This window comes from Solea senegalensis, linkage group LG18, assembly GCF_019176455.1.
Source record: "Solea senegalensis isolate Sse05_10M linkage group LG18, IFAPA_SoseM_1, whole genome shotgun sequence".
NCBI classification, from domain to species: domain Eukaryota; kingdom Metazoa; phylum Chordata; class Actinopteri; order Pleuronectiformes; family Soleidae; genus Solea; species Solea senegalensis.
The window spans coordinates 3,698,266-3,721,901 of NC_058041.1; the positions used below are offsets into that span (position 1 = coordinate 3,698,266).

General features: G+C 41.5%; 2 protein-coding genes across 2 annotated transcripts; one reads left to right on the plus strand and one right to left on the minus strand.

The window, feature by feature from the left end:
• Positions 1-915: 915 nt before the first annotated feature.
• On the minus strand, positions 916-5,849 carry LOC122759325 (transcription factor Sox-8-like). Its single transcript, XM_044014109.1, has 3 exons — positions 5,265-5,849; positions 3,847-4,091; positions 916-3,772 (listed from the first exon to the last, which is right to left on the minus strand). Exons 1-3 carry the CDS (start codon positions 5,660-5,662, stop codon positions 2,961-2,963), a joined length of 1,455 nt encoding a protein of 484 aa, XP_043870044.1. The 5' UTR covers positions 5,663-5,849; the 3' UTR covers positions 916-2,960.
• An 857-nt stretch (positions 5,850-6,706) lies between these two features.
• Positions 6,707-21,919, plus strand: lmf1 (lipase maturation factor 1). The gene is made up of 11 exons (XM_044014488.1): positions 6,707-6,938; positions 7,463-7,772; positions 8,296-8,306; positions 9,096-9,244; positions 13,946-14,011; positions 15,350-15,517; positions 16,297-16,477; positions 18,970-19,123; positions 19,214-19,397; positions 19,613-19,725; positions 20,365-21,919. Exons 1-11 carry the CDS (start codon positions 6,728-6,730, stop codon positions 20,549-20,551), a joined length of 1,734 nt encoding a protein of 577 aa, XP_043870423.1. The 5' UTR covers positions 6,707-6,727; the 3' UTR covers positions 20,552-21,919.
• Positions 21,920-23,636: the final 1,717 nt, after the last annotated feature.

The window sequence follows — 23,636 nt, forward strand, 5'->3', positions numbered from 1 at the left end:
GTGTTCTTTGTCTTCAGCGATCAATATTGGTCACTGGAGACCACCATGTCAAACTGGTTATAAGATGACTTAATGGATGTGTTTAAAGCTTTTTTTTATAGGGACAACATGAACGCCGTGGAGCGCAGACACCCTACGCCTCACTTCCTGACCCTGGATTTGTACAAATGCACACAAAAAACAAAAAATAGGACGTACAAAACTAGTACATGTGTGAGTTTAATGTCAGCGTTGTGTGTTTCTTGCTGTTTGGGCAGCTCTTGGCTAAGATTAAGGGAATTGGGTAATCGTACGGTCACTGTTTCAAATTCCTGTAAGGGTCAAGGGCTGGGTTGCCCCTGTTGCTACCCACTGCTCCTTCACCTGGCTTGTGTGTGTATTCACTACTGGTGTGGGTTAAATGCAGAGGTTGAACTAATTTTGGTGTGTGTGTGTGTAAAAATGACTAACTCCAATTTTCAGCACCAGTGCCCGGCTGTAGAAGATGGATGGATGGACTTTGATGAGCAACGTTACCAAAAAATGAGCGATAAAAGGCCAAAAAAGGCCAAAAAACTAAGACCTGAATCAAAAAATAAACCTGAATCTTGCTCTAACACACACTAAAACTAGATTATTAAAAAATATTACTGTAAACGTGGCAATTTAATATTAGAAATGTTCTATTCATAGAGTGCACAATACAGGAAGCTCTAGGTTAAAAGTGCAGCTATGTCCTTTTCCCCCCAACAGATGGCGCTCGTCTCTTACAAGTCGGACCACATCGACCCTGTGAATCCTTGTAAAGAGAAAGGAGACATGAAAATCACCACAGTTTTTATGCACTATAGGTATAAATTGAAGAGATGTGGACAGAAACTAATATAATCTATTCTTCCTCCACCTTGTGAAGACCAGCTGCCTACATTACCCACAATGCAACTCGACCACCAACAGTTTGGCTTTTTTCAATGAATCCCTTTGCGAGACATCGTTTTAACTCGAGTAACATTCACTTCTTTGAACTTCCCTCTAGAGACAAATGTTTTTTTAATGCATGTTTCCAGATAAACAAACTATAATTATGTTTGTGAACTACAACTTGAATGTGCTCTATATACACATTTAAATGGTGTGAAAAAATGGTGTGTGAAAATAAGATCTTGGAGAACACTTTTCATAAATGAACATGTGAAGGAAGTCCGTCTCATTGCTAAGGAGACACCTCTCCGGTATTTTCCAGAAGGGCCCAGGCCGTTCATTTATTCCATGCTACAGATGGTGGCGCTCATCAGTCATGGTGCACGGAGAGCAAACCACTGCAGAGAGCCACGCAGTCACACTGAGTGTTGACTGAAGGTCTGTCACCTGATGATCTCGCCACTCTTACACAAACTTCCACGCATGGCTCCAGGGTTCTTATTTTTATGTGTCGATCAATGTTCCCTCTGTCTGGATGTTGTGTTGACGTTGGTGACCGGGTTGCCACGGTAAACTTGCGAGACAGTGAAGCCACTGAGCTGCAGCAGCCAGGCCCCGAACCTGCACAGGAAGTCTTTAAAAGTGGCTGGAACTCCATCTCAGCCACCACCATGTTTGTCCTAAAGATAATATTGCCAGTGAAATTCTGGCACAATCATTATGGGGTAAAAAAAAAAAACTTGCTGCTTCAGCACAGAATTTTTACCAGTGTAACTATTTGTCGAGAATATTAGTTTAGTCGAACAAACTTAAACACCTCGTCCAGCTGTCCCGTCCATCAGGCCTTCGACGGCAACAATCCACACAGAGTCGGGACTGTGAAATTATCTTATGTACTCCCAGGAAACGCAGCGGGAGCAGCTGTTGGACTGGACGCAAAACTAACTGGGAATGAGGCAGCACTTAGGAGCAGGTCGGCAGTAAAATCAGACACGAAGTCCAGCCAGGGGAGAAAATGCCTCAGAGATATTGGATTTGATTTATTGTGTCTGCCTGTTGCTGTGACTGTGTCCCTGTAACACTCATATCGCACATAGTGTCACCTCAAGGAAAACTAAAGAAAACACGTATAATGAAATCAGCAGGATAATCAAACAACAAATATTATTACGTTAAATTAAAAAAAACATTTTTTTTATTTCTCCCTGGACACACATAAATCACTTAAATGGGAGACAAGTGCTTATTAAAGGGTTGTGGTTAATTTCCATTTTACACCCACAAAATAGGCCAAATTCATAGTTTGTAGCTTTAAAATTTGAATATTATGGGAGGACAACCTGCCAAGAACTACATTAATATAGCACACTGATGTTCATCAACTACCATAAAGCATAGAACCTGCTTTTCTGGTCTAGAAAGTAAGCGTTGTACCACCTTGCACTGCCAATGCTGTCTCTCATTAGTTTACAAAAGCATAAAAAAAGCAATAGGTTGTGGCTTTTAAAAGGGGTTATCGCAAAACTCAAAAATTAGCACTCTTTATGCTAAGCTAGGCTAACTAAACTATGCTATATTTAGCCCACAACTATAGGGACTGTGGTATCAAACTTCTCATAAAACTCTCAGCAAGAACGCTACATACTTTGTTTAAAAAAACCCAAAAAACTGTTGCTTAAATAAACTTAAAAAAACCCATTTCTAATCAGCTGATTATTTGTACATATTTGTAAAAAATGTATTATTATTTTGGTAAATCTACTAATATGAGTGTGTGGAAAAACGTGATATTAAATCTCCAACAGCCTGCCTAGTTAAGACAATTTCATTAGTGTGCAGTTTTTAATGGAACATTTGAGTGTATCATAAGGCTTTAATCAGCCTTTCACTGAGTGTTTCCCTCAGTAAAGAGTCAAAACAACACATCTTTATCTGCTAACAAATTTGATCCATTCACCTAACAGTTGTAAGTGCCGTCCTTACGAAATCCGGACCCTTCAAAACCTCCGGAAATACTTGAAGTGAATCTGTTTTTTATGACAGTTTTTGTATCCTTTCATTCAAGGCCTGGAGAGCGTTGTGTAGATTGGTTGCTCCCAGCCAGAGGGAGGACTGTGCGGAGACGGTGCCAAGGCCAAACTGTTGATAAGCTGCGTGGCGTAGGGACTCCTGGAGGAGTGGAAGTACGGGTATTGATACAGACCGGTGGGGTAGCCGGAGAAGGCGCTGTAGAAACTGGGGCACTGAAGGTCATTGTACTGGCTGGCGGAAGATGTAGAGGAAGATGTAGAGGAGGAGGAGGAGGGAGGGCAGGTTCCTGAGTTGAGGGAGGTGTACTCTGGAGGAGGTGGTGGAGTAGAAGAGGACGAGCTGTTGTAGTGACCTGGGCTCATCTGCTCCATTTTAATCTGAGGTTTGTGGCCACTGTCCTCATTGGTGTCACTACTAGAAGATGTTGGTGGCATTCCAGGCGATGGACCACTAGAAGATTTGGGAGTCCAGATTGGACTGCTGTGGGAGTGAGAGTAGACGCTCGGTAGGACGAACGATCCTGTGGTGGTGGTGGTGGTGGTGTTGTGTCCGTGGCTGGAGTCTGACGGAGTTAGAACAGCGGAGCTGTGGCTGTTTGGAGGCAGATACTGGTCAAACTCGTGCACATCGAATCCATCGATGGTGCTGATGACGTCAGTGCTGAGCTCTGAGATGTCCACTTTGCTGAAGTCGATGTTCTGTCGGCCAGGAGGTGGAACAGAGCTGCCACTGCCGCCGCCGCCACCGCCGCCATCCACAACCTGGTGGCCATCATGTTTACCACCTGAGTGGAGGTCAGTTTTTGGAGTAGTGGGAGGTGTTGGAGGTCCATGAGACTGACCTGAAAACCAAAACCAAAACATTATATCCTGAAAGAAAAGTTTATCAAATACATCTATAGTCTCACAGTCTTACCTGTCCTGTCTGGATAGTAATGATGATGTGTGTCCCCCGTACCAGCCACCCTGGTCGTCCCTGGTTCTGTCTTAAACAAATCTTGCTGTTGCTGGACCAGTCCAGCCTTACAATCCCCTAAACCCGGTTTTGAGCTCTTCCGTCTTCGAGGCTGGTACTTGTAGTCGGGGTAGTCTTTCTTGTGCTGCAGCCTCAGCCTCTCGGCCTCCTCGACAAAGGGACGCTTCTCTGTTTCAGAGAGAATTCTGGACACAAGAGAAGTGGATTACATGCATTCTTCTAGATGCTAGGACCTTGGATCACATTATTTCTAAAAGCCACCATGTCAGGAAAGTGCAAATCATTTTAAATGAGATTATACTGCATATTATGGCGGAATGTCACTCAAAGTTAAATATTATGATTTTCCATTAACAATGTGATACACCATTTAACCATATATGAAATAATTCATATTAGATCATCTGCCACTACAGTAAATTCAATACCTTGATAATAATAATTCAGTATTACAATTTCTAACAGTATAATTATTGTTTACTTTCCCGGTATGTGATACATATTTTACCTACATTTACATATTTTACTTAAGTTACATAATATTTTTTAAACTTGTGCTTGTTATTTTTTACAGTGCAGTGGTAGTACTATTATTAGTTATGTGGAAATCACCACATAAGTAAGCCTACTTACTTCATCACTTATTATCTTAAACGGAAACAGCTTTTCCTGTGCCAATTGGTTCATGTTCTTTGATTGATGAATGCCTTACTTTTCTATATATTGAATTTCATATATTATATATGTAAAACGTCAATGTTAGTCAATGTCTTTTATGCTTAGTTTTGAAATAGGATTCTCATTCTGGGATTGAATTCATTTAAAATGTTTGATCTTTGGCCTGGTAAACATACAAGAATTGTTATCAAAAACCATAGCATGACTTGAACATGGCATCGCAAGAAAACAAAACGTCAACATCAAAACATCGTAAACAGGTCATACAAGTAAATGACAGCTTGTAGTGCATAATTCACATTCAGGTCAGTGATGCAGTGAATGTGCCACAGTTTTACAGCAGGGACGGGCAACACTGAAGCAAGCAAAGGGCCACAGCTAAAAGTTTTTAAAGAAATAATAATCAGTAAATCCATATTTATAGGCAAAATGTGTAACATTTACATTTTAAAATTAAAAAATACTTGTGTGTTAAAAGTTAAATGCTATTAATATGAAGGAGCAAAACTGATGTTTGGTCTTTTTTATTGCATTGTCTCTTCATATGTCTCACCATATCAGATTTATAGGTAACCTGTGAGGACGCTGTGGGCCGGATGAAACTGGTTTGCGGGCCACATGTGGCCCCAGGGCCTTATGTTGCCCATGTATGTTTACAGTCGAACCTCTGTAATACTCACCGCCACAGTTTCCCCAGCGTCTTGCTGAGCTCGGCGTTATGCAGGTGAGGATACTGATCCGCCAGCTTCCTGCGCGCCGCCTGCGCCCAAACCATGAACGCGTTCATCGGCCGCTTGACGTGAGGTTTACTCTTCAGTCCTCGCTCTCCGTGACTGGGCATCGGCACCAGCGACCAGTCGTAGCCCTTCAACACCTGCGACACCGCGTCGCGGATGCAGGTGGGGAAGCGCTCGGTCTCCGCGCCACGCTGCGGCGTGTTTCCGGACGCAGTGTCCCGTGCGTCAGACTCCGCTGCAGAAGCTGGAGACTCTGAGTCCGAACCATGCGGGGTCATGGAGCGGTCGCTGCCCGCTGGACTGCACGGATGCTCCGTAAACGGTTTGGTCTCCTCTGTCATATTTTTCCCCCCGGTAGAAATCTGTAAACACTTTTTGGTTTTTACTGTGGTCCAGTTCCCAAAGACGTCACCGTGCGTAAAAGCGCACAGAAGGAGAAATGTCTTACCCTATAGTCAGGTACAATCTCACGTTTCTCTTCTTGAAATTCCCATTTGTGCAACAAGACCTGAATTTAACCATGCAGGAGTCACTGTTTTACTTAACTTAACTTAGTCTGTGAGTCTCCTTAATACTCGTGTCTCTCCTCCCCTTCACTCCGATTGGCTTTTTAACACTTTTTACAGCGGTTCCTCCCAGTTTGGCAAGAAGAAGCAAGAGGAGGCATCAACAGTAGCATTAGAGAAAAACACATTATAAATGTAAAGTTCCTTACTAACTCCAATAATAGTCTTATTCTTGCAAGTGTTTTTGTTCTTATTGTTGGCACATACTTCATTTCTTTCACATTTTTGAGGCCCTAAACGTTGGTGAAAACGAACGTAAATTGGCACGCAAATCAGAAGTGGTGTAAATGTTTTAGAAAACATGGGGAATGAGTAAAAGTGGTGCAAAATGGCTCAGTAGCATCCTAATACATTAATATTATTAACTAAGTATCTGTCCATATCAAAAAGAACATTTTATTTTGAAATTCTGTGAAACATTTTAATATTTTGATGTCTTATTTCCTCTGCTTACCAAACTAGCCCCCCTCCGCAATACATTGGGCCCCTTCAAATAGTAGAAAACGGCCCTGATAATATTATAAGAAATACATACATAATTCAAAAAGAAACTTGATGTAAAATAATGAAGCAATAAAGTTCCATGGTATATTTAAAAATAACAGAAGAAAAGCAAATAAGCAAGAAATAATAATGTGTAAAGAATATCAAATATTTGTATTTATTTTTTTATTGATTCTATAATGTAACTAATGTAATGTAATTAATTTTTATAGTATTTTTAATATTTATTTTTATATATTTATATATACTTTATCTAATAATTATTAATAACAGATAAGTTTGTTTTGAAAAAAAATCACTTCCGCGTTTGTTTGGTCACGTGACTGAGCTCCGTGAATGAACATGGCGGACTCCAGCGAGGGAGCAGGCAGCTCTGTGAGGAGAAGACGCGTGGACAATAAGAGACAGACAGAGACAGAGACAGTGGACAGCAGCAGTGGAAAACATGGAGGAGACGCGGACACTGAGCAGAGGCTGGAGTCGCTGCACACCGGAAGTTACTGGCTCACCCGCATCGTGCTGCTGCGCTCCGTCGCCTTTATTTACTGTGAGTTTGTTGAACTTTAGTGACACGTGAAACACAAAGCTGTGGTGTTATTGTCTTTATGGTGACATAAATAATCAGTGAAGTATCGATTAGTGTGTGTGATCCTAATCTCAGTTGGCAAGCATCCACAGTGTCAACATAAGCTTGTTTTATAATAACATTGTGAATAACCGATATAATGTGTCTATTTTATGAGCTGCAACTAATGATTATTTTTTTAAACCAGAAAATATTCACATTTAAGAAGCTAAAAACCAAAAAACTTGTTTTAATTATTCCACTCAAACCGATTATAATCGAATATCAAAATAGTTGTTGCAGCCCTAAAACCATAATCCATAAAAAACATATTTTGCTCTTTATTATACCTCACGTTTGTCCCTGTCAGGCTCCCGTATGATAATGATTTCGACCGGTATCATACCGATACTGACCGATACCGGTTCCCATCCCCTAATGCACAGCACTTTGGTCAACTCTGTTTTTAAATGTGCTTTAGTAACAAATGTTGGATTGGATTTCAGTGGTGGCGTTCACCGTCGCTTACAACCAGAACAAGCAGCTGATCGGTGAAAACGGTCTGATGCCCTGCAAGAACTACCTGAACAGCGTGAAGCGCTACGTGGGCGGGAAGATAGGCGTGGCCGCGCTGGCGTACACGCCCTCCGTCTTCTGGTTCCTGTCCTGGGACGACATGGACGGCAACCTGGACGGCATCGCCCTGGTGGGAATGGCTCTGTCCGGGTTCGTGCTGGCGACGGGGATGGCCAACATGGTTGTCATGGCGACACTGTGGGTGCTTTACCGCTCGCTGGTCAGCGTGGGGCAGCTGTGGTGAGTCGCACGAGTTACATACTTTGGCTGTATGTAACTCAAACTTTACGTTTTAGACGTTTGAAGATAACTTTTAATTGATTACTTTGGTCTAAGAGTGGTTTTATTCTACTCTACTATGTTTGATATCGATATCACAGCCCTCAGGATCCTCCTGATACCATTTTTCATTACTTAATGATACTGCTAATAATATAATAATACTTTTGTTTAGCTTTCTGACTCTTACTTCATGATATTTATGGTTTCTAGATCATCTCAGACACAGAACAGTTTTTGCTGCTTCCCAAGAAAATACCGTTAACCACTTTTAGTGTATTTTAGCCACTTTTTTGAGGGCGGCAACTAATGTTTTAATGATTTCTTTTGCCAAATGGAGCAAGATTCACATTAAAGAAGCACACTCATTAAACTAGTTGACAGTTCATCCAGTAAAAGTTTTAGCCCCACCGTCTTTATAATAAAACCTACAGAATATGTCTTCATTTCATTTTAATAATGCTATTGTCCCTTTTTTCCCCAGGTACTCCTTTGGTAAGTGAACTCATCGTGAAACAGAAGAAGTGGAATCTTTTGTGGTAAAATCACTCAAACTGCAGTTGGTATTTACACTAAACTCCTCTGACAGATTGTCTTTAGAGGACAAATTAACTCCTGTATGTCAGAGCGATCGGATTACATGAATAAATATTGGTAATTAATGACCTTGAAATTTCTCCGTCTTACCACCGGCTTTCTCATGTGTGTTGTTTAACGCCAGTTATTGTACATAAACCCCACTGTCACCGGCTGAATTGAGGGTTATTGATACTGAGAAATAAGAGGCGGTTAGGGCTCTGGCTCAGATAAGTGGCGAGGTCTCTAATTGCTTAATGAGACTTTCTATCCAGAGATGCCAGGACGATGTCTGTGGTTTGCTGCCGTGGCTCCGATTTCAGCATTGTTCTTCTCGCTTAATCCCACTTTACATTTGGACAAATTATTCTCATTTTATGGCTGACGGTGCAGATTTAAAGTCTGCGATCTAAGCTTCCTGCAATCCAGATTCAGACGAGCGTACAGGAGTGTTTGTGCTGAGGACACTGTTCACTTACTCGAGTTCTAATAAACCAAACGTGTTCATGAGGTGATATAAGGATGAGAGAGGAGGACGATGGACAGGAAGCCAGAATCAGCGTCCGCAGCTTTAACTGCTGCATTAACAGTGTCTGGCTGTGCAAACACACACAGCAGTGAGTCCAGGTTCCTGCTGGCGTTCCATCATGGCTTGTTCTTTTAGTAGCAGAAGCACGTAACGGTGGAACCTCCTGATGATGTGTGCAGGTTGGGAGACTCAGCTGCTGGAGACGGGCTTCCTGGCCATTTTCTTGTGTCCGCTTTGGACTCTGTCCCAGGTCCCGCGCCGCTGTCCCCCGTCCCTCGTCTGCATCTGGACATTCCGGTGGCTCATTGTCCGCATCATGTTAGGAGCTGTGAGTACAACGTGACAATGTTGGCCATATTTTTCTTTATGTTTTTGCAAAAAAAAAAAAAAAAAATGTCTTTGCTTCACTTGTATTTAACTTGTCAAACAGAATTAAAATGAATAAAATGGGAGTACACTCAGGGGCCCCAGCACTCTCTAAACCCCTGCCCTGTCAGCAGCACCTTGACTAACAGATTCCCTGTGGGGAGAGACCAGAGAGACATGGATATTTCTGTCCGGGAGGAAACAGATACTATAAATTCATGCAGACAGACGAGTTCAGCTCCACACACACACACACACACATGCCTGAGTACTTTATCCAGGACAGGGATGTAAAAAACGTTCCCAAAGATATTCCAGTGTTTGTCCTCCTGATTTTAGACCGTTACTCTTGGAGCTGCAGCTCCGCTATAAAACGCCGCCAGTGTTTGGAAAATCCGACCCGAAATATACGGCTGGCGAAACAACATGTCTGCTTGTTTGACAGTTTCCATGGCGAGTGTCAGACCACCGAGCGGGTTTTATCTGCCAATCAGTGCGGCCGCCACAAACCCAGCGGGGGTTTTATGTTCTATGGAGACCGCGAGGGAAGCTGCAGCACAGCTTTATTCTCTTACACTGTTAAAAAAAAAAAAACGCTAATATTTTACAGAATTATTAGCACAGTCTCTGAATGCAGTGAATGTGTAAATCTGGTTTTGATTGATTTTGGCTCAGCACTTCATTTACAACTGGAAATATTGGTGGAGCCACGCGGTTGCTATATAGGTTAGCACCTGGGTTCGTGACCCGGTCAGAACAAGGGCCTTTCTGCATGACGGTTTCATGTTCCTCACATGGGTTTTCTCCCGGTTCTCCGGTTTTACAATTTGGGGATTAGGCAAATTAGACGTTCTAAATTGACCGTAGGTGTGAGAGTGGACGGTTGTTCCTCATGTGGAGGATAAAGTGGAAATAGAACATGGTAGAGTAGTGCCTCACAGCTGAAAGGTCGGGGTTCACAACCTTGGTCCAACCAACAGGCTTGTGTGCACATGGGTTTCCTTCCACTGTCCATGGTGTGACCCCAACTTTCACCCTATTTCAGCTGGGATTGGCTCCAGCTGTCCGCGGCCCTCATGTAGAGGATAAAGCGGTAGAAGATGGATGGTTGGATGGACGTACATCCATTTTAGTTGTAAGTCCCTTGAATGTTTGTGTTGGTTCTTCTCCACAGACCTTAGCAGAAGATGTTGTTGTTGTTGTTGTTGTTATTAAAAACTCTTCTGACTAGAACCTGGTGGACGGATCCATCTCAGTCCAGCAGGATCAGCTGATCACGATCACAATGAGGTTGTCATTTTTATGGTCATTTTATTACAACGCTGCATTCAGGTGCTGGAAGGAATGTCCGACATGCAGGGTTTTTTAAATTTCCAAATAACATTCACATGGCGTTAAACTTGATAAGGTGAGGACAGAAAATGTCACGTCTAATTTGGGTGGAGATGACATGATAATGATGGCAGGCTCTCGTTATGTTAAATCAGCAGTTCTGGACCAAGTGGAAACACTCTGCTGTCGTTGCTGTTGTGGACATGAAGCACAGTTTAAAGTGCAGACTCTGTGTTCGATCAGTTCTGGTCATGAGCGGTTGTCAGTCTGAGGGTCTGTGGTTCACCGCGGCTCTGTGGCTCTGCTGCAGAGTTCCTGCCTGTGGAGGCGACACGGCGGCTCAACGGTTGCCTCACAGGAAATGTTGGGAAGAAGAAGAAGAAGAAGTTGTCGCACAAATTACTCTTGTTATTGTTTTAATCCCTGACGTAAAGCGATGCCTCTTAGCTTAAAATTACAAGTAAAGATATTCATGGTGATATTTCACAGAGTTTCAAAGTAAAAGTGCTCGTTTTGATACGGAATGATGTATACTGGTTTTATACTGGTGTTTAAAAACATACATTTATGATGGAAAATAAATCAATTCATATCAAAAGCAGAGAAATAAATCTAAAATTTAGTTTAAATGCCAATTTGAGGCCAATTTGAGACCAGTTTGACGCCAGTTTGACACCAGTTTTGACACCAGTTTGAAGTCAAGTATGACGCCAGTTTTACGCCAGTTTGCCTCCAGTTTGACTCCAGTTTGACGCCAATTATGACGTCAGTTTGACACCAGGCATCATAACCTAACCACAGTTCAAATGTTAGCCCTAAATTTGACCAGTTCCTCAGAAATGAGGTTCATCCTCAGGTTTTGATCTTCATGAGGACTACTGGTCCTGACAAGGTCAGTATTTATTGCAGAAAGGGTCCTAATGAGGTAACAAATACAAGTAGACACACACACATATCATCACATGACTCTTATACAGTATGCTCTGCTAATCAGGAGTGTCACCTTATAAATGTCTGATAAATGATTCAGTGATTAGTGTTACCGTGGCACCATTAGCAGAGCTGGTTCTATTAAATCACACTTGCACACTGTGGTGGGACGTGAAGCTGCTCAAATGTCTTTTTTAATTTGTGCCGCAGCTGCTTGTGAGGCTAATCAGGCGACGCTCGACAAACAGCGCGGCTAATTTAATCTCGGTGCTTCATGAACGCTGAATACTGTGGAATACAATTAGCAGTGTTCACATAAAGGCTCGGCAGAAAAGCAAAACCCTAATGCAATACTTTTATCGTATTAAATTGAATTTTGAAGCCTTGCGGCTTCTTTTTTTTACCTCCCCTCTCTCGCTGATAAATGGTGTCAAGGTTCGTGTCGACTAATTTCAGTCACATCACTGTGAGCAGTGAGGACATATGGTCTGGTGTCCCTGTTTGATGACTTTGTTAGAGCGGTTTCAGATTATTACTTCACATTTGTCGCAGTCTTTCACCATCTGCCCACGTCACCCTGGTTCTTCATCATGTTTAAGGCTCTTGGCTTTGCTCCAAGCTCGCATCGGCCCTGTTGTCCTCAGACCGTTGTCCTCAAACTGTTGTCCTCAGACTGTTGTCCTCAGACTGTTGTCTTCAGACTGTTGCCTTCAGTTTGTTGTCCTCAGACCGTTGTCTTCAGACTGTTGTCTTCAGACTGTTGTCCTCAGACTGTTGTCTTCAGACTGTTGCCTTCAGTTTGTTGTCCTCAGACCGTTGTCTTCAGACTGTTGTCCTCAGACTGTTGTCCTCAATCAGGACAAACTCAGCCCTTTTTTATGTGAGGATGGAAATCGATACAGGGAAATATCGTAATATTTTGCTCAGCGATATTATATCGCCAAGTAAAGATTTTTTAGCATATCATTTTTTACCTGATGTTACAATTAAACATTAAAGTGTTTGTGGATTAGCATAAAAAAAATTGTCGTGCTCTCTCACGAGAGCTGCTGTGTGAGAATATCACAACATCGTGATAATATCATATCATTACTTAGATATCGTGATAATATCATGACTTAAATATTGGGATAAAATGTTACTCAAATATCGTGATAATATTGTATCGTTACTTAAATATTGTGATAAAATGTTACTTAAATATTGTGATAATATCGTGACTTAAATATTGTGATAATATGTTACTTAAATATCGTGATAATATCATGACTTAAATATTGTGATAATATGTTACTTAAATATCGTGACTTAAATATTGTGATAATATGTTACTTAAATATTGTGATAATATTGTATTGTTACTTAAATATCGTGATAATATCGTGACTTAAATATTGTGATAATATCGTGACTTAAATATCGTGATAATATTGTATCGTTACTTAAATATCGTGATAATATCATGACTTAAATATTGTGATAATATCATAACTTAAATATCGTGATAATATTGTGACTTAAATATTGTGATAATTTTCATATTGTGTTGTCTCTGGCGATTCCCACCCCTAATAACTTACAACAATGTTATTTGTGCAGCTCTATCTCTCTCTCTGTTGAAATTTAGCGAATTCACAGACGTCACCTGCAGACACCAGCTGTCAGTCACACTGTGTGCTGTGATTTATCATCTATTTCGGTCTAAATGAGAACATCATTTTCAAAGTCTGATATCGTATGCGAATGAAGAAGAGCTGAAACGAATTATCTCTTTTTTACTAAAGTCAGAAGTAGGCTCATTGTCGCCCCCTGCTGGCTGCATCAAATACTCCTCTTTTAATGATGAAATTGATGGAGAAATCACCAGTTTCTTAAATGTGTCCATACGTTTACAACTATAGGCTCATGATTGTGTAAAAGCTTGTTCAGTTTTAGGGTTTACTGTCAACTCGGCTGCCCTGGGCTTTGCGTCGCTATCGTGTTTGTGTCTGAATTTGCCACATTTCAGGATCTTGTGATTGAATTGGATTATCAGCTGCATTTTCAACTGCAGCGTCTCAACAGCCGGCAGCAGCTGAGTGTCCTGGCTTGTTTTTTTCTTCTAAATCTGATTTGAGGTGTTAGCGGCGGATTTGTTCCACATTCCATGGCAATCACATGACGAGCCGAAGTGTCGGCGTTGACAGTCTCTCGTCCCGGATGTTTGGTGGTGGACGTGCTGTGAGAATTATTCCGTTTCTCTTCTCATGCATCAACAGCAGCCACTTGTATCACAAGCTTCCAGCTCTGTGCTGGATGATGATGAGCGCTCCTGTTCACATATAACATTTCATTTGCAGTAAATATTGAGGCGTTTAAAAGCATTAAAATGACATGTTTGTCTTCTGTTTTTTTTTCACAGGGTCTTATTAAAATCCGAGGGGACAAATGCTGGAGGGACCTGACCTGCATGGACTACCACTATGAGGTGTGCCTTTATTTCTCTCCAATCCCGTCCTCTTGAGTCATCCTGTTACACAAAGTGACAGATGTTCTGTGCTTTAATTAAATAGAGCTTCACCTGACAAAACATAAGGAGTCCAAAGGCCTAAAGTGGGGCTATTCAATTACAAACTCAGCTGGGCCACATTTTCAAAACAAATTTAAAATTAAAACCATGACGATCTGAGGGAACGTCAGTAATTCTGTCCTTTGTACACCTCAGAGTGCCTTAAAAACAAAAACTGTGCAATGTAGTAGCTGTCATTGTTGTTTCTCTTTGAAATTTAAAATAAATAAGTTGGTCATATTTTTAGTGTATAAAATCAAAAAGGTGCACAATATTGGCAACATTTCTCTGAATTAACGTTAGATTATTTGTCACATGTGACCCACGCAGGGTCAGTGCGACTGTAGGAAAGTGTTCGTCTGGTGGGACCACTGGCCGGGCCACCATTTGAAATTTGAATAGGCGGGGCCTAAAGGATGACGTTGATAGCTGAATCCCTAATCCCTCAATTTTAGCCCTAAAGTATGGGTCTGCCTCATTAAGACCAGGTTTTGGTTTCCATGAGGACTACTGGTCCTGACAAGGTCAACGTTTATACCAGAAACACACACACACTTAAAGCCACTGGCGCCAGGTGAAGCCTTATTAACCCGCTCTGACACACTGCTGCCTTTCAGACATGCGGAGACACACACACAGCGCGCAGAGAGACAGCATCTCTCCGTCTCTCTGCGCGCTGTGTGTGTGTGTGAGTGTGTCAGGCACTCGCAGTTTTGTTTGCTTTTTGTTTGTTTGTTTGCTGTAACGCAGCTAATTGGCCCGGGGGCCGGGTGGGGGTTGTTTGGTCGTCTGAGGTCTCGGGCTCGCTGCCCGTTGGATTTCCACGTGTGTTTTTGGTTCACTACAGGTTAAACAACCCGACCCCACCCCCTCTTTTTTTCCCCACTTCACAAAAACAGTGAGCGTACAGAGCGACCTGCCAACGATCTCCACCTATTTCTGCGCCGTGTTTATTTTTCAGCCCCCTCTCCTGACACCGCTCTGCATGTTCTGCCGCGACGCACACGCGCGTAATCATCCGCACACAGTGGTGTTTTCATTTTGCGCACATGTGTAGGTGGAGGTGCTTCATTTAAATAAAGTTCTGTCTTTATTTAGAACCTGGGAGGTGTAGCATCGGGGGAAATTAAGAGACGAGAGCCAAAACGAGACAGAGAAAGAGTTATGTTTGGAAATGCTGACACTAGATACAATCACGGCGTCTTGATCATCTGCACAAACAACACGTCTCCTCTTCGTCCTCGTCCTTGTTTCCAGACTCAACCAGTTCCCAACCCCATGTCCTACTACATGCACCGCTCGCCGCGGTGGTTCCACGTCTTCGAGACGTCGTCCAACCACTTCATCGAGCTCGTCGTCCCGTTCTTCACCTTCTTCGGCAGACGGATGTGCGTCATCAACGGAGCCATCCAGATCCTGTTCCAGGTGATGATGAAAACATCCATATTTAGTTCTAAAATAAGTCCTTTTCATGTTTAAAAAGTTTTTTTTGACATTTTCTAGTGGGGACAAAGTTCAAGTACAACCATGGGTCTGTATATTTAATATGTTTATTTAACTTTTATAGTAAATTTGAAATAATATGATTTATGAGGCGCGTTGGCTCGCGTACACGCTGATAAATAGTTTCCACTGGAGACACAGCAGCTGTACTGTATGTTAATCCCGATTTGGCGCCGGGGTGGACACTTGAATGCGTGATGTATGTTCCACGTCACGGCGCGAGGGATGTAATCGATTAGACGTGAACGAATGGTCAATTTATGACTGAAGCAAATGCATATAAACAAATGTGTTCTGCAGAAAAAGGGGGGACACGTCTATGTGACTCATCTGTTATTAGAGGTCACTGCCGTAATATGTTTTTCTGTATTTACTAATTATAAGAATCATCGTGTAAAAGCTATTTTTTGTTCCTTTATCGCTGCCAACAGTTTTTTATTACTTTTTATTATTAGAAAATTAGAGTAAAACCAAAAGGTTTTTGGTTCGGGTTCTAAAATGGACGGATCTAAAAACAGTACAGTGTTGGATTTTAGTCCATTTAAAAAAAATGATGTACCTCACATTTACCTGCACAGGAGTGTATCACAGGGCTATGACAGGTTTTCATCATTTTGATCCAAGAATTACAATTTTTCATTGTAAATAATATATAATGTCATAATAATAATGTGTTCTTAATGTTTTCCTCTCCGCTGCAGGTCGTTCTCATCGTGAGCGGGAACCTCAGTTTCCTCAACTGGCTCACCATCGTTCCCAGTCTGGCGTGTTTTGACGACGCGTCCCTCGGCTTCTTGTTCCGCGCCGGCGGTGGAGCCAAGAAGGCGGTGCTTGACATCCAGAACGAGGACGCCGCCGGACGGACCCCGAAACCCAGCAAAGGTATTCAGATTCACAACAACATGCATAACTTTTTTACAGGGCACTCGTTAAAATACTTTGAAATTAGTCATTTCAACCCCTACAGTGTTATTGGAGTGTTATTACAACTTCCTTTTGTTACATTTTCCAAAAAAAAATTTTTTATTATAGAAAATCAAGACGGTTCCTTGTCTGTGGTTAAAAAAAAAAAATCCAGAAGGAGTATATATAAGAATATATATTTATATTTTGTATTCCGGATCTGCACTGAAGCTTTGAGCGTCATAGACCACTTTCTGTGACGCACGGTAACGCACGGTAACGCGGTTTTGGATGTCTGCGGAAGTCACCAAATACAGTTTGTTGCCCAGTAAAGGGATAAACTCGAATTAAATATGTATCTCTTGGAAATTCCTGGTTTACCTATTACACAAATGGCCACAAAAATACTACTACTACTGTTAAAAAATCTTATTATATCATGCAAAAATGTACTGTTGTGAGACACTGGTGTATAATATAGGTTTCACTTACAGTCGAAGGTAATGGTCTAAGTAGGTGGAATGAAGTTGAAGAGGGGAATCATGGGTAAAAAAGAGGGATAGTTGAGGAGCTGGGAAAAGTATGACCTACACAGTTCTTTATTGGAATTTAATGCGATGCCGCTTTTATTTTTTAACAGAACAGGCTCGTAAAAGAGCGAGAGCGGCCTCACCGTAATTGGTCTCGCTGGACCCGTAATGGCCTCTTTAATTTATTAGAGGATGCGAGAGTACAAAATATGCTTTTACCCAAAGTGTGAGCGTGTTTAAATCATTTCAACAGACCCGGCAAGTCTGTAACGGTGTAAGAAAAGTGTTATTTTCCTTTTTTTTTCTTTTTCTTGTGGATTACGTTGATGTCTTTACCAGAGAGGGACAAGCAGGCAGCGTCAGGTAGGAAGCAGAGTCAGCCAGCATTTGTCAATACCAGCAAGTCAAACCATGATCTAACAGGCCAAACCTTTTTTCCACTGTTAAAGTGGTCGCACACATATAAACACACACATGCCAGGCTCTATTTTAACAATCTAAGTGCAGCACACGGTGAGTCCAAGACCTGTCGTCAAAACAAAAAACGGTTTCTAATCCAAAAAGGTTTATAATTACTCTCCTAAATAACATGGGTGTAACAAGCAACAGACCAATTAGATTCCCTTTATTTTTACTAAGTTGTAGCATTTATTAACTGTTAGTTGCACTGACTCAAGTCACTTCAAAGCCAGACAATAACAAACATTTCTTCTGGATTTGGACTCTCGTCACCGTCTTTCCTCTGCACCGCTCAGACTTTTATTTTGAAGATGAACAATGATGTGCCTCCAAATCAAATCAATTTGATTTTCATTGCTCATATTCACAAATCACAGTTTGGCTCAATGCGCTTCACAATCTGAAAATGTCACAAGATCTCCTGTCCTTTGGGAAAAAAAAGGAAAATAAACCTCAGGACGAGCCACAGAGGAGGGAATCAGACACAGTCCCTGCAATTATATCAATTTTTGCTCAGATTGTTGTAGATAGGGTGTGACGCCTGTGCTGAAAATACTGAAAACAAACACGAACTATCCCACCTACCTACCTACTAACTTTCCTATCTACCTACCTCACCTACCTACCTACTTACACTACCTACCTTCACCATACCTACCTACTAACTTCCTATCTACCTACCTATTCACCATCCCATCTACCTACCTACCTTCTAACCTTCCTATCTACCTACCTATTCACCATCCCATCTACCCTACCTACCTACCTACCTACCTACCTACTAACCTTCATATCTACCTACCTATTCACCATCCTACCTACCTACCTACCTACCTACCTGTTAACTTACCTATCTACCTACCTATTCACCATCCCATCTACCTACCTACCTACTAACTTACCTATCTACCTACCTATTCACCATCCCATCTACCTACCTATTCACCCTACCTACCTACTAACTTACCTATCTACCTACATATTCACCATTCTACCTACCTACCTACTAACTTTCCTATCTACCTACCTATTCACCATCCTACCTACCAACCTACCTACTAACTTACCTATCTACCTACATATTCACCATCCTACCTACCTACTAACTTACCTATCTACCTACCCATTCACGATCCTACCTACCTACTAGCTTTCCAACCTACCCACCTACCTACTAACTTACCTATGTACCTACCTATTCACCTAGCTACCTATCCACCTACCTACCTACCTAGTAACTTACCTATCTACCTACCTATTCACCATCCTACCTACCTACCTACCTACTTACCTACCTACCTACCAATTCACCATCCTACCTACCTACCTTCCTACCTACCTTCCTTCATGCAAACCAAACTGAGGCGGAATAATCAACAGCAAACATTGCCTGAAGTTACAGACTGTAGCTTTAAATTGTATCATGTTAACGCTTTCTTCTGTTTCTTCTGTTTCTTCTGTTTTTGTTTTTGTTTTTTTCAGGCATGCTGATTCGTCGGGTGGTGAACGTCTCTCTGGGCGTTATGATCGGCTTCCTGAGCGTTCCAGTGGTGATGAACCTGTTGAGCTCCAAGCAGGTGATGAACACCTCCTTCGACCCCCTGGGCATCGTCAACACCTACGGGGCCTTTGGCAGGTACAGTATGGTCAGCCATCGCCGGAGGTCAAAGGGTCATGCAACCTCTGTACCCACTGCACTTTAACTACTCACCCATCTCTCCCACAGCATCACCAAGGAGCGCACCGAGGTGATCTTCCAGGGAACTTTGAGTCCAGATCCAAAGGATCCTGATGCGGTTTGGGAGGAATACCAGTTCCTGTGTAAGCCGGGAGATGTTTACCGAAGACCGTGCCTCATATCGCCGTATCATTACCGGCTGGACTGGCTCATGTGGTTCGCTGCCTTTCAGGTATGAACTCATCACTCATCATTGACCACTTTATCTTCCACATGAGGGTTCCTTTATCTTCCACAGAAGTTCTGTGCTTACACCAACGTGTCTTCTCTTTTCTTGTTCCTTCTTGTTCCTCGTTCTTCTTCATCTCTCTTTCCAAACCTCTCTCCCTCATTCTGTTTTTTTTGTAAACAAAATATTGATAAATAATTTTTTTCTTATTCTAACAGACCTACGAGCAGAGTGTGTGGGTGATACACATCGCAGGACGCCTGCTCTCCAACGACAGCACCGTCCTCTCCCTGCTCGACCACAACCCCTTCCAGGGCAGAGACCCACCAAGGTAACACACACACACACACCCTCACACACTAACACACACAAACAATCTGTTTGAATAAGTTCCATGTTTTTTCAGAATAAAAGCCCTGTTTTTTTGTTTTTTTGAAGATAATCAAATAATTTAAGACCAGATTTGTTAAATCATCTGCCGGCCCATGATACTGATGCTGGCGGACCAGTTTTGGCCCACGGGCCACCAATTTCACCAACAGAAACATTTGTTTATATGCATTTTTTTTTTTTTTACATTTCATAAAATTTTTTATAAAAGTTTTTGTCACGATGCGTCAAAAATAGAGTGAATGAATTTCAATGAGGTCATTTTGTGCGTAGGGGTGTTAGTGTGAGTATTTTAGTTAACGTTGTTTACAGTAGAAAAAATATGCATGAAAAAAAGATAAAATGTTCTAGAAAAACACAAAAGTGTGTCTTAGTGTGTTTAAGGGTTAACAAACCAACATTTTCAGCATTTTGGCTGCAGATTCATCGTCTAAATTTAGTTTCCACGGACTTCTAATATGTTTTCTCATGCTGTTACATTAAAAATGACATGAATACAAAGAGGATTATGGAAGATTTCTGTTTAAATCAGTGTTTTTTTGGGGTAAAAGTCACTCTCCTGTGTGCTTGTTCCTGTCAGGTGGGTACGAGGAGAACATTTCAGATACAAGTTCAGCGTGCCGGGCAGCGCCAGCGCAGTGCAGGGGAAGTGGTGGCTGAGGAAACGCATTGGACCTTACTTTCCCGCAGTCGACCTGGAAGCACTGAGAGGATACTTCCAGTCCAGGAACTGGCCCCACCCACATTTACCACGGAACAGGATGTAAAGACAAAAAAAAAATGATGTGGACAATGGCACCCGGAGAGAATCGTCTCAGGGAGGTCAGTTTCAGAGAGAGGAGGGTTCATGTTACAACGAAGATGACGTCAGGTTTTTCTGTTGTAGTGAAGAATCTTCAGTTGTCAAAAACAAGGTCTCTTAACTGTGATTAAATCGTTTTTTTTGTTTTTTTTCAGCCTGTAAAAGTGTAAACATGTTATTGACACATGTTGTTCAGGATAAAATGTGGACTTTTTTTGAAGTTTGACTCCCGTACATATCAGAACGACGTCAGGCTGTGAAGTGATTCACATAAAAAGAGGGAAAATCAACTTAACTGAGGACTAATTAACTGTTAAAGACCAATGTGGACACTTTGTCTGATTTACTAAAAGAACAATTAGAGAAGAGGTGAAACCACTGAAGATTGATCCTGTTTTAAAGGTGCAGAATGTAGAAGAGAGGGTTGGGACATGAAGATATCCCAATGAATGAAGATAACTCACGGCACACATCATCGAAACAATAACCTTCAACAAAAATACAATATACACCCGAAAAACAACGCAAAAACAGACAAACGGGCTCAACCACGCTTCATTTATTTAAAGTTACAGCTAAAACAGAAAAGCAAATGCACTTGATACCAGATTTAAAAGTCCGTTTTATGTCGTCAAATCTATTGAATTTGTTCTTCTCAGTTCCTGCTGTTCTTCTTATCTCTAATTAATAATGGATTTCTTTTTTCCCCCAGTGTGACAGTGTTGGTATATGCACAGTTTTCTAGTTTTCAAATATTAAATTATTGAGTACAAGTGATAGAGAAAGAAAAGATTATACAGCTCCTTTGATATTTCAATGTTCCCTATAAAACATCTTGAAAAGCCCGAATCGTTGAAGCGTTTCCTGGTTTCCTTATTATTTCATATGTTATTTTTCTCATTTTATAGCTTATATTTTCATTAATTCTCCCTCAAAATGACTTCAAAAAGGGATTTTTTTTTCCAGTTAAAGGTAAAAGAAATTGACCCGAACGCATCAGCATTGATTATATTTAAATAAACTAGAGGTATTTATTGCTAAAACACATTTGTTCATAAAGAATACTAATAAATTCACAATTATTTTATGAAACTGCACATCACAGTAGTGACACAAAGATGCCACTAGATGGAGCTGTTCTCCATGTATTTAAAGCCATCTGGGCTTTTTACTTCTCTACTAAACCTTGAAACTCATCCATTATGTCTTTATTTTTCTTGTCAACTTGGAATTTGTCACAACTTGTCAACAGAGTTTGTTTTTTTTACACAGAATGAAAATGAATTTTCAAATTTTTGACGAGTCATGAATCAAAACCTTCTCTGGCTTCTAATCGTCTCTTTGAGTTTTGAGTGATTGACTTTCTGTCGGTTCAACCGTGTGCCGCCGAGACAGTGACAGACACTAATTAGCCGCTTCCCTGTGAGGGAGTGTGATGTAGCGATGCAGAGATTCAGGTCCAGCTCTGCGAGTGTTCCACACAGCGAAACCATCTGTTTCCACTGATAAGAACCAAACAGCCGGGGACTTGTGAGCGTTTCAAGAACGAGCAGTCGCAGGCACAGAGTCGTAGGAGCTGGTTTCCAACACGTTTAATTATCAGATAAAGTTTGAAACTTGTGTGACAGCACATCGTCCATCCTGCATCCCACATCGACAACATCCATTAAATCAAATAAAACTAAATACAATGAGAGAATAGAGTCCTGCTCTGGTCTCTGCCTTTTATAAATATGCTTCAAAATACAAAAAAAATAAATAAATACAACATGAGAAAAAGCATCTTCCAGGTCACATACAGGTTCAAAATGATAACTCTAGGCTGTTTATTGTTTGCTCCTGGCAAAGATACTTTTATCTAAAATGCTGTTACGTATTCAAACTATTGTTTAATCTGGTTACAGTCAGAATATTATACAACACAGAGAAGCAACAGGAGCCATCTGTGTGTTCACATTCAGCCAAAACGCTTCAGACGGAACACGATGAGACACATTTTCAAACTCTGTTTCTCTTTGAAACTCAACTTTCTTTTCCTGTGCTTTTTTTTAAATGTTTTGCCAAAAGAGAGATTAGAGTGTCCAGTTAATCTAATCTGCATGTTTTGAACCAGAGAGAAGCCATGTGTACACGGGGAGAACATGCAGAAAAGGCCCTTGGTCGCACCCGGGATTTGGACTGGTGTTCTTGCTGTGAGGTAACAATGCTCACCACTGCTGTCTCTGTGTTACATTCTAATTATCTAATTTCTTTGCATGATCTAAATCAGAGGTTCAGAGAAATCTGCATGCCAAGGTAGTAACAGAAGGGTTAAGTACATTAAATGTCTTTTGTTTAAGTAATATTATACTTATACTTTATATAACACTGCACATACTCTGGTAAAACTCTATTTCTGATTTTTCCTCCATTAGAGGAAGCTCGCCTACACGTACCACAGTTTGAGAACCATGGCTCTAGTTCTTACAGTGTATCGAAGCAGCCAAAGATCTTCTCCGGAAGACAGAGTTTGGACGGTGTAAATAGTTGCGTTACAGGATGAAGGAGAGCGAGTCGTGTCCGTGTGAGGACGTGTTGTTTCCCCCTGTTGTTGGCAGCTCGTTGCTTTTTGTTCGACGGTGTCACACTTTCACAGCAGGGCTGTTTTTAATCGTCTCCCCATCAAACTGTCACTGCATCTGCGTCCTGTTTGCTGGGTTTTGATGCCACTGGACTGCACACACGCTGGACTCTTTCTCTTTGTAGAGCAGTTTTTATGGGACTTTGTGCTGGGATTGCATAATAACAGGCAGCAGATCGACTGGGGTGTGGGTTGTTGGTACAATTCCATGCTGACAATGTCTGAACAAGGCAAAAACAACCAAAAGATCTCAGAGATGCATCACTGAAAAGGATGAGCGTGAAATGAGATGTGGGTGTCAAGGTTAGGACAGAAAAAGACGGACGTCCGTGCTGTGTTCATGGTTACGTCAAAGAGTGTGTGTGTCATGGCCGTGTACTGTTGAATGTAAGGAGTGAGTCATGCGGTGAGTTCAGGGACCGGTTTCTGC